This window comes from Epargyreus clarus, unplaced genomic scaffold, assembly GCF_041222505.1.
Source record: "Epargyreus clarus isolate Ecla_fem2 unplaced genomic scaffold, WU_Ecla_fem_2.2 ptg000004l, whole genome shotgun sequence".
NCBI lineage: Eukaryota > Metazoa > Arthropoda > Insecta > Lepidoptera > Hesperiidae > Epargyreus > Epargyreus clarus.
In genome coordinates this window covers 7436065-7452975 of record NW_027332212.1, presented here as the reverse complement: position 1 = coordinate 7452975, position 16911 = coordinate 7436065, and the positions used below count along the sequence as shown (strand labels likewise).

At 40.1% G+C, this 16911-nt stretch overlaps 2 protein-coding genes and 1 pseudogene across 8 annotated transcripts in view; 1 reads left to right on the top strand and 2 right to left on the bottom strand.

The window, feature by feature from the left end:
• Nucleotides 1–3217, bottom strand: LOC140757387 (cell cycle checkpoint protein RAD17-like; annotated as a pseudogene).
• A 299-nt stretch (nt 3218–3516) lies between these two features.
• LOC140757383 (NADH-quinone oxidoreductase subunit B-like) lies at nt 3517–5999 on the top strand. Its single transcript, XM_073093056.1, has 4 exons — nt 3517–3657; nt 3772–4081; nt 5258–5446; nt 5816–5999. The coding sequence occupies exons 2-4, from the start codon at nt 3777–3779 to the stop codon at nt 5952–5954; spliced, it is 633 nt and encodes a 210-aa protein (XP_072949157.1). The 5' UTR covers nt 3517–3657; nt 3772–3776; the 3' UTR covers nt 5955–5999.
• Nucleotides 6000–8186: 2187 nt separating this feature from the next.
• The window catches only part of tay (tay bridge kinase), an 81317-nt gene continuing 72592 nt past the window's right edge, over nt 8187–16911 (bottom strand). For 4 of the 7 annotated variants that reach the window (XM_073093049.1, XM_073093052.1, XM_073093054.1 and 1 more), the window contains 9 exons: nt 15256–16875; nt 14475–14629; nt 13872–14007; nt 13248–13447; nt 12812–12924; nt 12164–12378; nt 11104–11235; nt 10465–10524; nt 8187–10260 (listed from right to left, as the gene is read on the bottom strand). In XM_073093049.1, the coding sequence (XP_072949150.1) occupies nt 9244–10260; nt 10465–10524; nt 11104–11235; nt 12164–12378; nt 12812–12924; nt 13248–13447; nt 13872–14007; nt 14475–14629; nt 15256–16875 (3648 nt within the window). In that variant the 3' untranslated portion in view covers nt 8187–9243. The remainder of the gene's footprint in view (nt 10261–10464; nt 10525–11103; nt 11236–12163; nt 12379–12811; nt 12925–13247; nt 13448–13871; nt 14008–14474; nt 14630–15255; nt 16876–16911) is intronic. The other 3 variants (XM_073093051.1, XM_073093050.1, XM_073093053.1) reach the window with 3 other exon arrangements.

The window sequence follows — 16911 nt, the reverse complement described above, 5'->3', positions numbered from 1 at the left end:
TTTATGACTAAACTAACTGGTAATTATCTTATAATAACTTAAATAATCGGTAACCAGAACTTTGCCTTTGTATAAGTAATTTTGTTCCAAAAGGGGCAACTCATTCAATGACCTGAAACAATATTGAAATTATTACAATATTTATATAAAATATATAAAATTGTAACTAGCTGAGAATGATGTGATACATATACAGGCCCTAATGTATCTGCACAGTAGTAGCAGATTGGCATGCATTTACTCTCAAATTCCGGATATTATAGGTCAGGATAAGTTTCTTCTCGAAATATTATACTACTATAAACAAAGGTAAAATAAGAAATACTATGAAAAATATGATTTACTCACGGATATTGAATTTTCATATTCTTTGGACCTCTTACTGGATTCCATGCAGAGATAGGATGTTTATTAGCCAACATTAAACCTGCCACAGCTATATACAACCCTTGTTCTTGACTCAGCTTTTCCTACAAAAAAAAATATTTTAGTATGTTCTTGTAAGTTTACTTCAATATACTTACTAAGACAAAACATATTTGAATTCTTTTATTCCTTAGCAAAATATATTTTTAATTTTAATAATAATAAAAATTATATCTTACATTCCACTCGGCAAGCATAACATCAGCATCGCTAAGCGCCATAGCAGCCATTACAGTATCATTTGGACACGAAAAATGCGGCAAGTAGTTCTCCTCTAGGAAGTTGACAAAAGAACTAGGATGACTGAGAAATTGTTCAATTATATCTTTAGGTAAATGCGAAAATTGTTGACTGCCATTTCCGTCAGCAATAACTGAAAAACATGAATATACCATGAATGCAAACTTGTTACACCAATGTCTTTTATGTCCTATGGTTTTATGTCGCGCGTTTTTCCTCACGCGTGACTTACTCACTATAGACTCTTTACAATCTACGTGACTATAGCATGGAAGACAGGAAAAGTATAAATGGAATGTTAGGCTGCAAGTGTTGCGATTGCAGGCAATAACACGGCTAGACGAAAAAAGGCCTAGGTCATATATTATGACCTATTTCATAAATAATGTAAGTATTTCATAAAGGCATATTATTATAACACATACCTTTTGGATTCAAAACTCTTCCTACTCCATGTAGTATGCTTACTGTTTGATCTTTGCCCAGTGACAAAAATTACTTGACGGATTCTTCTTTTTCCTAGTTGTTTTGCTTTTAACTTCTTTCTCTTTGAATATGCTAGTTTCTAAATTAGCATTGGAACCTATAAATAGTACATAAGAATTTTACAATATTATAAGTTGAACATTTTCAGTAATTGAGATGATAAGTTGTGAATGGAAAGATTTTTATAGGTTTGTGCTAATTCTATAACAAGTTTAAAAAAATATTTATTATTATTTGGAATATTATTAATTACAATATACTTTTGATACCTTTTAAACATGCAAAATGCAAATTCAAAATAGCTGATCTAACATCTCCCCCAGAGGAATTCACAACTGATTCAATCAAATCATTTGTTGGAACATTGTACATGCTGGTATATTTTTTGCTGATTATATCCGAAGCTCTTTTCAGTGCTAACTTCAAGCCAGTAGCTGAGACACTATTGAACCTGTAAAGTGGGATGGTTAAAAGTTATCTGTAATTAATTAAGTACAGGCCAGGTACCAAATACACAAAGCATGAAATAAAATGTTAATGTAAACACATTTTTGCTACGTTGTGAATGTATTTAGATTCTGACATTCCAATTTTCAGAATGAAAATATTTAAAATAGTTAAAATGATACATGTCTTAAGTATTATACTTATAATCACACAACAAATTATTTATTTTTATTAAAGAATATCTATTGATGTTATATTATTTACATAATTACAGGATTACTTACATAATTTGTTGAATTTTAAATGTTTCCTTTAGGGCTGGAGTAAAGAGGTTTATAACGGAATTCTTGTTATCTGTATGAGTCTCTGAAGATATGAATACAATGGGTGACTTAGCTCTCTGCTTATACTGCCTAAAATGTTGAAAACAGTTTTACATTATAGTCATGTTACAAGATTGTAAACTATACTTTTCACCATGGCTGCTATGGAAATTGTTTCCTATTCCAACTTGTGTTCTGTAAATACCTCAATGTTTCAATCCAATAAAAGTAACAATGATGCATTTCTCATATCACAAAAATAATAATACTGAATATTCTTACTGCAAAACATCAGTAAATTCCGATGGATTCCTCAGAAATGTGTTAGGGAAATCCTCCACAAGCACTAATTTACAATCATTAATCTAGTAAAGATGTAAAATTTGCTGCATTTAATATGAAGTCTAGGAATTGTTTGGATTGCTTCTCTTTGAACTCAAAATCACCTGCAAAATAAATCACTAAGTTATATTTAAAGATATAAACAATATAAGCCAAATACTATCAAGTATAAAATTATTTGCAATACCATATTCAGAAGGAAATTCAATGTCCACAGGAGTTATCCATTCTGTTCTTCTGATGTTATGTTGTGTGGCTAATGTTCTTACAGTAGCAGTTTTACCGCAGCCAACTGGCCCGGTCAGAAGAAGCATGCTACTGGAACTACATTTACAGGCAACTTTCATCCATTCTTCAATTTCCTGAACTTTTTTATTATTAACAGCTAAGTCCTCGACTTTCTCTGGGTCGAAATTTTTCATCCAATTTGTGTTGTTGATGACATTTTGTAGGTCTGTACTTTTATAAGCAATTGTGGGGGATTCCTAAAATGAAATTAAACTTCAACTTTGTAGACTTAGTTTACAATTAATTCACAATAAATATTTACGCAAAATATAAATACCTCATTGGATGTTTTCACAGGAGATTCCCCTTTAGATTTAATTGTATTTTTAATTGGTGGTTGATCCTCTTCGAAACTAAACTCTGACATAAACCAATTCTTTCCCTGAACAATACAAAGCTCAAATTTAAAAGTTTATAAATATAAAATCTGGATAATTTAATCAAATAACGATTCCAACCTTAGGCATTGTTTATTTATTCACAATAGGTAAAAGGTACTTTTTAGGACAAATTACTTTAAAATGCACAAAATATTAAGATAGGATATTAATAGTTTTAAAAGTCTATACATATAATATAACTAAAAGCATTCGAGTAAGAAACTTCGTCTAATTAAATTCAGTTCAAAGTTTTTCGTTTAAAATTCGAGTTTTTGCGAAGTGTCAATGATGAAACTTTGAAGTATGACAAGATTGACAAGTCAAAGTCAAACAACATGTCAGCCTGGCAGACATTGTCATAGGAAATAATATAGTCCTACCATAGATTAGTAAAGATTATTCACTCCTAACAAGAAAATGTACCCAGTTTTGAGAATTGGCTACTTGACACGTTTTGGGAAAGTGTTTTAATGAATTAGTATACGTATTATATATGCCTTTCATTGATCACTTTTTCGAAAAAAGGGTTTTTTTTTAAATTATTAATAAAAAACAAACTTTATTTACGGTGAACGGAACGTTGCGTTAAATCAGGCGGTCAAGTGACTCAAGTGTCATTTTGTGGCGAAACGTCATTAATATTGTATTTTTGTAGGTTTTCTTATATTGTAAGGTGTACAGTGAATAATTTCTAATATTAGTTATCCAATGTATTAATTTCTCAAGTGAGTTGTTTATTTATCTAAATCGAATTATAATCAATGAGCTATAACCTATATATAACCTATTGATCTGACGGATTATAATTGTATTTACAATATGCGTATTAATTTTTGCAGACGAAATGCAGGCGATTAAAGCGCTCGGTGCTGCTGCACCCTCGAAGGTACTTTCGGTACTGAAACAGGGAGCTATTGCGCCCCTTGTAGGACAAATACGTAATACTCATTTGCCTGTACCGAATACGACGGAGAAACGTCCATACTCGCCTTTCCAAGATGCTTCGAATATGGCAGAGTATGCGGTCGCCCGGCTCGACGACTTGCTTAATTGGGGCCGAAAGGGTTCAATCTGGCCTATGACCTTCGGCTTGGCATGCTGTGCTGTGGAAATGATGCAAATGGCTGCACCTCGATATGATATGGACAGGTTGGTCTGACATGGAATTGTAATAAAACATTTACTTGTTTTTAAATTAGTCACTTCTAAACGTCACGGTACACTTTGAATATAGATACTTATTATAAATTTTGTATGTAGTTATTGTATTGATTACACAGTACCAAGAGAGGCATATTACTTTTATGTAGTCAAGTTGATCTTTTGCCGCTCTACATGATCTCTTTTGAAACATGAGTTTAAAAATTTCAGAGCTAGGCTAGTAAGTAAACATGAGATTCTAAACAGATAAATTAATTATGTGCAGAAACAATTATTCATATTCATGATTACCTGTGAGGTTTTAATAACTTCATTGATGTCACTTGTACTTAGATGCCAGTGATTTAATTTAAAACATGGATACATTGTACATTTTAATTTGATCTACACTTCTCTACTGAAGTTTATCTAGACCCGCGTTTCCTAACCTGTGGTCCGCGGATCCCTGGGGGTCTGCGAGTATATGTATGGGGGTCCGCGGTGTCATCTCTGGAACATACATAAATCGCTCATTAAATGCAAAAGGGCTGGTTTACTGCTTTTTTCAACCACATACTTATGTGAAAAGGCATTCTCTACTCTTGTTTATACAAAAAAAAATAGGGAAACAGATAACAAGTAGAATCTGATTTGAGATTACATCTTAGTAACAACATCAACCCGAATATCCCTGATTTAGTTGCAAAAAAGCAACACCATCTTTCACATTAATTTTTTTTCATATTTTTTATAATAAACAGTTATAATTACTTTCTGTATTTGTTTTTTTTTGTATCTGTTATAACTAAAATAAATATCTAATCCGTTTTTTTGCTATTTATTTTATTAAGGGGGTCCGTGAAAACTGCTTGATTTCCTAATGGTCCGTGGACTGTAAAAGGCTGGGAAACGCTGATCCAGACATATATCCTAAAGAAAATACATCATCATCAACCCATTACCGTCCACCGTGCTGGCCAAGTGCATATTGGTAGACTTGACATACCTCTGAAAATATTTGTTTTTTTTAAGATCTCAGGTATGCTGGTTTCCTCATGATATTTGAATACTTTGAAAATCAGAGGTCAGTGGGCCTGGGATTTGAACCTCCGACCCCTCGTTCAAGAAGCCGAGTTTCTTAACCACTAGGCTATCACTGCTTCAAAAGTATTATATTGTTTGCAGATATGGTGTAGTATTCCGTGCTTCTCCTCGCCAGTCAGATGTGATGATTGTAGCTGGAACTTTGACAAACAAGATGGCTCCTGCTTTGAGGAAAGTGTACGACCAGATGCCTGACCCCAGATGGGTCATATCTATGGGTAGTTGTGCCAATGGTGGAGGATACTACCACTATTCTTATTCTGTTGTAAGGTAATATATACTTTCAAGTTATGGCATATTTCCAATTTAATGTTGACTAAAAAGACAATATAAGCAAGAAGATGTAAATAGAGATGTACAATGTACAATTATGTACAACAATTATGCAGACAATATTGGTCTTGGCCAGGGTAGCCATTCCTACCCCGTAGTCCACCAATGGTGGCTAAAATGATACTCACATTTATGTGTAGCTTGTATTTCTTGAATTACTTTACTCATTTTTAACAAGTCTGTATATTCAAAATTTGAAGCACTGTTCATTTTATTAAATTTTAAATAATACTTGAATCATCAAATAACTAAAATCAATATGTTGCCTCATGTCTATCATCTAAGAAATGTACTCCTTATTTTCAGGGGTTGCGACCGTATTGTACCGGTAGACATTTATGTGCCGGGATGCCCACCAACAGCTGAAGCTTTACTTTACGGAGTCCTCCAATTACAGAAGAAAGTCAAGAGAATGAAATCTATTCAAGTTTGGTACAGAAAGTAAACATGCGAAAATAGACAATAGATCAATAAATCATAATTATAGCTATTATTTATTTCTTTTACAGAATATGATTATTGTTATAGCCATATTATTTATTTGAATCAAACCTAAATGTTTGCCTTAACATCTTTATTATTTGATGATTATCTCTTTATAGAATTGAACATTAATTAAAATATGCTGTCTTTAGAGATCGGAATTTAGATATTTTACTGTACCTATAAAGTAGTTTGCAAAATAAAAAATAATCTGGTAACAATTTTGCTGTTTATGAGTTAAATAAATCTATTAACTCACAAGTCTATTTTTTGCATAAAATGGCTATAATGGACATAAATTATGTTATAGAGAAATAATGTTTTCCTGAACAGCATTTACATGACTATTTAAGACATCCCAATGATATACAAAAAAAAAAATACTATTACTATTATTATGGATGCTTAAAATATTCTCACTTATTATAAAATATTATTTGGACACATTGTGTGTTATAAAATTGAGAATTACTGGGCCAAAGTATGAGTCTGCCGTTCTTTTAGTTAGGTCAACCAAGGTCAAGGTACACTTAGGTAGGAGTAACTTAGGTTTTAAGACAATAATTTTAGTTTATATGGCAAGAAAAGTTACTAGGCCTAACTAGCGACTAGGCCTCGGCGCGCAATGCAGCAATGCGACCAATGCTATGCAATAAATAAAATTAATAGTGCTGTGTGAAAAAGGAGTAAACATTTGTAATAAGTACACGCTAGTTTAACAGCTGGAAGTCAGCATTGACATCTTACATTGCTGACAGGCGGCAGGGGAGTAGACTAAATTTAATTAAAGCTTTTTGCCCCATGTTTTTATTTTGTAGTAATTTTAACAATTAATTTTAGGGACAGTTTGAGAATATCTAATATTAGTTGGACTTTAACTGGTATCTTCTTCCACCACTCAGCACAGTAGTGCAAAATGCGCGGTGGAATCAATTATGCCAGACCACTTTGAGATTCCTGCCTAGAAGTGGGATACAGAAAGGTCTGCAGCCACGACACCTATACTGGAAGAAAACATTTAACATTCAGTTTACCCTGATTAAGACATCCCAATTGAGTACTGCTGCCGATTAAAGTCACAATAGCGTTAGCGCCACCTCGGTACAAATAATGGGCTCACTATCGCGCCGTGGGCACTTAGCTATAGGAATAAGGAAATAGTATGGAAACTCGCATGCGCGTGTAGGGCACACAGAGTTAGTGTAATAAACGCACAGACGCGTTTAGGACTGTGAACGTGAAAGGGCATAGATACACCATATTATAAATGTGGATTATAATAATAATTGGCATTAAACAATGTAATAAATATAATATGATATGTAGTCTGAAAGTCTAGATTTTTGTATTAACCTACATCATCATATCATATATGAATATATTTGTATGACCTAGGTCATGCTTGTTAAAACTTCTAGGAAGTGGCGGCTAAAATGTAAAAAATAATCTTTTCTACTTTAATTAATTAAAATGTACACCAACAATCCATATTCAAAGAGTGTCGGGGCGTGGCAAAGTGGTAAGGTTCAATCCTCGGAATATCATGGTATACATTATAATATATATTAGTGTTGATGTTGTTCCCTTATTTTTGAAAATTACTAGAATGGTATGTGGTTTTGGATAAAACTTTTTGTGGAAGTCTAATAACACCGTTTGACACAACAGCTTAGCACTTCATATAAAAGCTTCTTGTACCTAAATGAGAGTAAGATTACCCAATATACCTGAGCATTAAATTGTATTGGACCTGATGGTATGAGGTCAATGCCACCTATGGATATCTGTAAAAACAGTACTACTAGTACTTGTATAGCTGATACCAGAAGTCGATCGCAGTTGCCGCACCAACCCTAAGGACTAATATGGTAATTTCATACATTCCCATCATACATACATCAGTCAGCATTCGCACACTTCCAACGAAACTCAAGAGACGTAACGCTATAAATTGTTGTGGCAGTTGCACTTTTCCAACACCTTAAATTACACGACGCGAGGGTAGAAATTTTATGATAAATTTTGTGTAATTTCAATGTGACACAATTTACATACACAGAAGTAATTGACATTGTATAGGTCGATGTAGAAGTTATATGTAAGAAGTTTGTGAGTGAACGCAAGAACTTCTCCACTCCTAATAGATAGAATTGCTTTTCTGCAACAAAGCACAAAGGAGGAACAAAAGAAAAACTTTTTGGTATAAAAATCAAAAGTTTTAATGGTTTCTTTTCTGAATCGCACCAAGCTTTCATTTACTTTTTAGTATACAGAATGATTTTTGTATAGATTATAATACACTTCTGAATTACTCTTTCATAAAATCATGAGAACACAATCATTAAATGTAACGTGCCTTAAAACAGGTTATTAATTCAATTTTGTCTGACTCAATGTCCATTAACGCTAACTTTAATGGCACATACGAGTTTTCTATTACAGGAAACAAATATATATTTCAACGGAAGCATTATTACAATATTGTCCACGAAAAATGTCTTTTTGTATCAGTTGTAAAGGAAGAATATAACGTGAATATTATTGTATAGTCATCATCTATTCGCAAACAGACACTAGTCGAAGTCAGACAAAATGTACACCACAATATAATAATATCACATATTTTTAAATGCATTTGAAAGAAAATATCAACCGCTATTTGTAACAGGCATCGTAGTTTCCGTCTAAGTGTTCATGGAAGAATAGAGTATAAATAAATTATATAAATATAGATCGAACTCCACTGGTACAATTGAAAAACCATTATGAGATTTTTAACGGGAGCGTAAATCGGCCTCCCGATGCAATAATAATTTATGTGATTTTCATTTGTATGACGTTAAATAAACCAATTCTATATTTTAACACTAATTTACACGCTACTATTTACAATTTATTTATAAGTATATATAAATATTTATAAGTACCATATGTTAACGGTACCATTCACATAATCAGCAATTTAATGTATAATTAACTAATAATGTTCACAATAACAACTCGATAGATATTTTCATGTAAATAAACAAGCAGTAGTGTACAGGCTGGCGGCGACGAGCGCCCCGCGATCTCGTCCCATATTGCACTCGGCCTCGGCGCTGCGGGCCGCAAGCGACGTTACAATAAATAATTCTCTAAACCGATAATGCGAAACGATACACATCGAATCGGCGCGGCGGAACTCACTCGGCGACGTCGGTCACGCTACTCTGTATGTACATCGGGGTGCAGACGGTCGCGGGCGCTCGCTATCATCGCGGCTCCTCCTTCTTGAGCAGGTCCAGCGGCGCCGCCATCGGGGCCAACGGCGCCAGCGGGGCCAGCGGCGCCAGAGGTCCATGTCCGCCCAGCGGCGGCAGCGGCGCGTGCGGCGCGTGCGGCCCGTGCGCCGCGTGCGCGCCGTGCGGCCCGTGCGCCATCGAGCGGTGCAGCAGCGGGCTCGACTTCAGCTGCTGGTGGTGCGCGTACGCGCTCAGCATCTTCGCGCGATCCTCCTCCGCACGGATCGCCGCCTCCACGAGGGGCGCGAACCTCATGTGCTGGAGTGGGTCGTACGCGCGGTAGGGGTCCCAGTGCGGCGGCGGCGCGTAGGTCGGCAGCGTCGGCGGCGGCCGCGGGGGTTCCTTTCTTTCATCCTTGCTCGCGTCGGGCGCCCCGTTCCGCAGCGGCGACCGCTGTCGCACTCGTTCCATCTCCCGCTCGCGGGCCTTGCGTCGCTCCCGATCCTCCCGCTCGCGCCTCTCCCGCTCCTCGCGCTCGCGGCGCGCGCGCTCTCGCTCCTCGTGCTCGCGGCGCACGTCGGCGGCGGCGGGCGGACGCGCGCGCCACGCGTCGTGCAGCGAGCCGAGCGGCGGCGCGTGCACGGCGTGCAGCGAGGAGGACAGCGCCAGGTCGCGTCCGTACGCGGATAGTCCGAAGGCCGTGGGTGCGCCGGGGAAGGCTCCGGCCCCGTACCGCGCGAAGTGCGATACTCCCGAGACGCCCAAATTGCGATCGGCGGCCAGCGCGAGAGGCGAGGTCGCGAGCGAGCCGCGTGGATCGTATCGGACGGCACCTAGGTGCGGATGGTGCTGCAAGTAAGGCGCGGGCGGTAGCTCGTACGGCGACCGGTACGTGGGAGGCGGCGGCGCGGGCGGAGGGTAGGCTCGCAGCTTGTCTTTATCCACGCCGCCGGGCGTCAATACCCCGGGAGCTGATTTATCTTTGTGTTGATGATTGTAGATTTCCCAGGCGATGCGCACGTGCATAGCGTTCCATTTTCCAGATTTCTGTTTAACAGCAAATTTAATTAATCAATGTTGTTATTTATAAATTCTCAAAATAAATTAAAAATGCAAATTAAGCAACCCTAGAGAAGCTAGTATCTGTAGTGAAGAGTATAATAATACGACTACCTACACCCAAAAGCGCAGGATTAACATAAGGTAAAGTTAGAATGCATGCAAAGTGTACATAGTGGTGAAGGAACCTACCGCAACAGCAGGACGTGGTGGTGGTTTAGTGGCGGAGTCGCTTGCGGCCGACACTATTGGCTGTTAACATGAGGCGATGCAGTGTTAATGATGAGAGCAAATTATAATATAAGCACTAGACTAACTTGTAAAAAGATTTTGCAATAGCATAGGATGAAATTATGTATTTTTCGTTTGATACGTAGAATAACTAAACTATGATAATAGGGCTATCAAGAAAAGAATGAAAATAGATTTAATGAAAAAAGTTTTTGTAAGTTAGACACAATTTGTATAATTGTGAATCTCATAATATAAGTAAGGAAAGAAGTGATAAACAAAATAAGTGTTGACTAGAGCAGGCCTACATATTGTACAAAAGGTTCTGTATAAAGCAAATTCAGACTGCCAAGACACTAGCAGATGTCATTTTTGTCAAATATTCTGTTTCCATTTGTACAAAAAAAAAAAAAAAAAAACAATTGTGACAAACTCATTCTCGTTTACTATTACGTCTGAACATGCTCTATAACAGATCCTATTATGGGAACATTTACAGTGAGTTAATGGGAGCTACATCTATTCTATTAGGTTATAAAAATCTTCAAGTATTTACACGAAAATCGGCGGGAGAAAGAATAAATGAAAGGGTTATAGTACCTTCGGTGCGTACGCGTTGAGCGGCGCGGGAGGCACGTACGGCGCCGCAGGATGCAATAAACTCGACGAATACGGATATCCGAGACCGAGGCCGGTGCGGTATAACGACGAAATCTTGCCCACGTCTTTGAACTGTAACGCGTGAACAGAATGTTTAATGTATTGTGTTACTTCGACATGACAAAAATTGTTGAGAATGTTGAACTTACATTATTTATTTTTTGGCAAAATTCATTGGTGATGATGTTCAAGATTCATTAAGTGATGCGAACTCAGTTTCTTATCGTTATAAAAAGTAAAATAGATAGTTTACATGAACTTAATATGTGTATTTACTAAGTGCAAACAGGATAAAATTTATAATCATAAATGTTTATTTAGTAATATTTCCGTTACTTAATCTCTGGTATCCTAATGAGGCGTTCTAAATGGACGCCAGACACATAATCAAACACAGGAATAGTTTTGGAGGCAGTCTTTTATAAAAATTACGTTGTTGTCATTTGATGACCTCTTGTCAATTATAGACAAAGTGTTGGTAATATAAACAAGTGGTTAAGCTCGAATATCTTAAAATGTACCCAAACATTTTGGATGTCAGCATAGAGATTGAAATAAATAATAGTACTATGTATTTCACACATCTGCTTTAAAGGGTCTGTGATGTATTTACTATTTACTAAACAATAGACTGGGGGCACTCTATTATGGCGTCAGCGCATTGGTATATCAATACTACTTTTTGAATGTCATTAAGACATTCATAAACAACGACAAATACTACCATGTAGGATACACAGGTACTACCTCTGAATACATAACGTATGCGCCACTGTTTATTCGATAAGATTGCATCAAAACATGCAGTATAATGTCAGGAGAAACGAATTGTTAAGCCCGCTCCAGATTCATGTTTCTCGTACTTTTCTCGCGTTCTCGCGTGCGGACTTAAGATAATACTAAAAGGTGTAAAGCCCGCTCCACATTCTCGAGAACGAGAGAAAAGTACGAGAAACGAGAATGTGGAGCGGGGCTTAAACAATTGTGGTGTTATACTAACAATGGGCGCGTGCGGCACGAGCAGCTGGTGCGGGTGGTGCGGGTTGGCGGCGTGCGGCGGCGCGTGCGGCGGGTGCTGGTGCACGTGCGTGTGCTGGTGCTGGTGGTGGTGCATCTCGGTGCGCACGCCCACGCCCGCGCCGCCCGCGCCCACCGCGCCCGCCGCCGCCAGGAACCGGTTGTCGAGCTCGCGCCGCAACAAGTCCGCACCTGGACCTGACGAACATTCACAATATAGTTAGTATTTTGTTTCTTAATGTCGAAGAAACGTATGTCAAGTGAAAGTCATACAAATGTATTTTTAAAATATAGACGTGTATTTTGATACATTTTCTACTGTATGTGAATCAATCAGGTACTTTTCTATTTAATTAATGGCAATAGATAAATGATGTGACATCAATAAACCTCTCTGATACTATATACAACGTTTTACTACTATACGATTTCTTTCTCGATTATTTTATTTCATTCTAATATTCTGACCTCAGCTGATCAATAGAAAATACATATATTTTTGACGCGTCAATAGAGTAATAACAACACACTTCTAAAACATCACATAACATCTATAACATATGCACTTTTTTGGGACCTTCGTAAAACCCTAATTCGCTTTTAATGAATAACTGAAACAATGAATACTCACTCGATTGAAATATTGACTCTGCTGAGAAAGGGTTTGGGTTGGGTGGAGCGAGCGGCGGCCCAAATAGTGAGGGTGCGCTCGCGAAGCCTGGCCGGTCCGCCGCCGGTGGCCTGCTGGAAGGAATAATCAACTCATCAGAAATTATGTAATATCTTTCTTAGCTTAAATAATAAGATATTTAGTACTGGCTTTTCGTATAGCAACGGTGTCTCAATAAAGACAATAGGAAAAATTAGAATACCAATTACTCTAAAATTCGTGATCTCTTCTGATTAGATGCCATAATTGTAATGAAATTACAAATCTGTATGCAATATGCATATTAACTACTAGTAGTTGGTTTACCAACTGTCTTCTAACTGGTATTACGATAATATGTATTTCCGATAATTATAAGGAACCGATGTAGAACCAATGTATCGTCAGGGATACTCACGTTACCCCCCAGTGGGCGGGCGGTTTGGCGGTGGAGCTGATACTGGGTACGGTGGGCACGGGTGCTAGCGAGTGGGCTAGGTGCGCCGGAGTGGGCGCCGCCGGCGTGGGCGTGGGCGCTGCCAGGGGTGCCAATCCCGCCAGCGAGGGAAGCGGGCCGCCTAACGCACTCAAACCAGTACTCAGTGACGGCAACTGACCCTGAAATGATATTTTAAAGTGATTAGTTATGCATTTCGTAAAATAAGATTTGTAAAACAGGTCTCATTCGATATTTTTATGTAGTTAAATGTATTTTGAAAGCAATGTAACTTTAGTAATCTGCCCAAGACTACTAGAGTTACAATACTAACAATTGAAGACATACTAACACAAAATGATAAAATATTATTATTTTTTGTAAAGGGTTAACTATGACGTATCTTGTGTCTCGTTTTTAATTCAAGATTTTATGTTTAAACCGCAATGGCCAGTGGAGTGATCACCGTACGTCCTATAAACTTTGTACCGTATTTAATGATTTCTAGAGATTTTTATCATACTATATCAGACTCATCAGACATCACTATACGGAGAAATATAGTGTAAAGTGCGTAGTGACACTTCACATGTAACATGTACTAACGGGCAGCGGAGCAGCGAGCGGCGCGGCGAGCGGCGCGGGCAGCGGCGCGGCGAGCGGCGGCGCGAGCGTCGCGGCCGACACCGGCGCGCTCGCCGCCGACGCGGGCGTACTGCGCGACAGGCTGCTGATGTTGCTGCTGGAACCAATGACAATCTATGACTTAGCTTTTGTACTTTCATGAGACGTACCAAGTTTTTTCTCAGAGGTAAAAAATGCTTAAGGAGGAATTATCCTGTTTCAAATGGTGTGACGATGTTAATTGAGTTCACCCATTTCAGGCTGCCACAACTACATAACTTCAGATAAACTGTAAGTAAGCCTGTTTGTTACTTCTATCATCACCATTATATCATCATGTCATTTAGGTTTGAATTATTTAGTAAATAACTAAACGATTTCTGTATTTTTTAATATGTACAAGGATTATTCGGGTTATGGGGTAGATTCCAACACAGGCTAATATTTAAATTGAGATTAATAAACAGACATCCAAAATCATCACTTGGATATGTTTCACAAAGGGCCGATTCAGAATGCTCTAATGACAGATCGATAATCACCAACCCCAATACTTAAAACTATTTAAAAAAACATAAATCGTACCTAAAGCTCTCGCGCTCCCTGTTGGGGCTGTGCCCCCGCGGCGAGTAGGAGAGCGGTGCGTGCGCGCCCGCCGCGCCGAGCGAGCCCGGCGTGTGCGGCCGCACGCCCTTCGGCGTCTTCGGCGCCACCAGCGGCGACGCGGATAGGCTCGTTCTCTGAAATTTTAGACGGAAAACACATAGATTAGTAAAGATTACTCGCTCCTAACAAGAAAATCTAACCTTTTGACAATTGTCACTGTCGTCTATTTTCGTGTTTGAAAAATATAAAAAATGTAGTTTTTAGATCATTTACGAATGAAACTATATTTGTCCGCATTTTTTTTCGATTTTGTGTTTTTGCACCTCTTAACTGCGCATGTCGGAATTGATTTCGCGTAAATTACGAAGCGAAGAAGGTAATAGTGTGCGTGAAGTTAAAGAAAGAATAGATATACAGTATACAGTATTAAGAGGCTGCTTGATGTGAACTAGTGTCCTTCTGTGATATGTAATAGTGTTCTTCAAGACCGGTGCAAAAATGGTTTTTAGATTGGCAATATAACTGTAAAAGTAATTTCGGGAAGACATACTAAGTTTTATCGGGTCTCTCGGATAAATTTTTCATTATGTCTTATAATTTTCCATATATTATTATCTAATAATGAAAAATTTTAAGACAGAGAAATTAATTGCCACATTCAATAGAAATATATAGATAATTCAAAATCAAAATCAAATTAAAATCAACATAAGTTATACAAAAAAAATACTGTATCAAAATTTATTTTCTGTTTACTTACCGTATCTGCAGAATTCCTTGGAGACGCAGCGGCAGGCGGTAGGTAGGGACTATGTTGTAGAGTAGTGGCGTAGGGTGCGTACAGCGGAGGGTAGTTTCCACCGGTGTATACTGCCGGCGGAGGGTATCCGTTGGTTGCGAGAGTACTACTGACGATGGGACTTTCGGTCCGCGCCGGTAATTCGCTAGAGGACACCACTGGCTGCCTAGAGTCCACGACTGGAGGCGCGAGCGGGTGGCTATTGTGACTACTGCTAATTGATACGGGAGCGACGATCGCTGGCGCACTATTCGACGCTGGCGACGTGTCCATATGATTTATGGGTTGGTGTAAGGAGATTGGCGGTACACTCGGAACCGGGTGCGTAGCCAAACCCAAAGCGGGGAGTTTTAAACTCGAAGTAAAACTTGAGATCGTGCTAGTGGGCATTGATGACATTGATAAAGGAGATCCGATGAGACTCGGCGTTGAAGTAGTTATAGGATTGGAATTGCTCATAGGAATATGATTTGAATGGCTCATATTGGAATGGCTGTTTATTGGGTGACTCATGTGAGAGGCAGTAGTCGGGTTAGCCGTAGAGGATGGCATGATACTCGACGAAATGTGATTTGCTACGCTAAATGGTGCGAGATGCGCGGGGCGATTCGCGTAAACCGGCGGAACGGAATGTTTTTGCAAACTCGACTGACTCTGATAAGGTATCGAATGGTTATGTATACTAGAACTTATACTCGAGTTTACATGACTAGACCCAATCGACGGAACGGGATACGGGCGGGAAGTCGGCGCCACCGGAGACACGGGCCGCCCGGGCAACGTTTGACTCGGAAGACAACTCGGGTTCGACGTCGGGGGAAGCTGCGACGCCACCGTTTGCGGAACGCCATTGACACGATTGGGATAGGAGGTAGGAACGGAGGAGGGATGCACCGGCGGCTGAGTCGCCGGCGTCGCGTTTCGAACGTCGTGGCCGGGCATCACGGGGTGCGGCTGCGTGTGCGGAACGCGACTTTGTAGACTAGGATGCGGCGGTTGCGCCGCCGTGGTCGGCAGGTGCGGCGGCCGCGGCGCGTGGTGAGCGTGCAGGTCGAGCGGCGCGGGCGCATGGTCGGCCGCGGTGGGCTCGGTCCGCGTCTCGTGGTTCGTGTGTCGGTAGTCGGGCAGCGCGGCGGTCGCGTGCGCCTGGTAAGCGGTGTGCGAGGGGAACAGGGGCGCGGGCGCCGGGGGAGCGGGCGGCGCGGGCGTCGGGCTATCCGCGGCGGCGCGGGCGCCGGGTTGGAGCTTGCTGTTGGCAGGTCGTTCCGGAGTGTCCGGGCCGGCCGTTCTGGCCGAGATCTGTGTGGCGGCGTGCCCGTCGAGTGTGGGGATGTGGGCACCGTTGGGTCGGTGCGGGGTGTCGGCGCGGAAGGGCGGCGGCGGCAGGGCGGGCGGCGGCAGCGCGGCCGGGGCGGGCGAGGGCGCGGGCTGCGGGAGGGGCGCGGGCGCGGGGCTGGCGCTGCCGCCGACGGGCGCGCGCGACAGCGCCAGCGCGCCTCCGCTGCCGCCGCGCGCTACAAATTCATTCTTTGCACCACCGACCGCGCCCGTCACCCGGAACAGAGAGCCAGCGTCCGATGCCTGAAACGTTGCAATTTGTATTTCAAACAACTATGT

Bases quoted from the DNA above. Each gene is read 5' to 3' on its own strand.
- LOC140757383 (XM_073093056.1), top strand. From the start codon at position 3,777: ATGCAGGCGATTAAAGCGCTCGGTGCTGCTGCACCCTCGAAGGTACTT. The intron at 4,082-5,257 runs GTTGGTCTGACA...TATTGTTTGCAG, and splicing joins CCTCGATATGATATGGACAG to ATATGGTGTAGTATTCCGTG. The intron at 5,447-5,815 runs GTAATATATACT...CCTTATTTTCAG, and splicing joins TATTCTTATTCTGTTGTAAG to GGGTTGCGACCGTATTGTAC.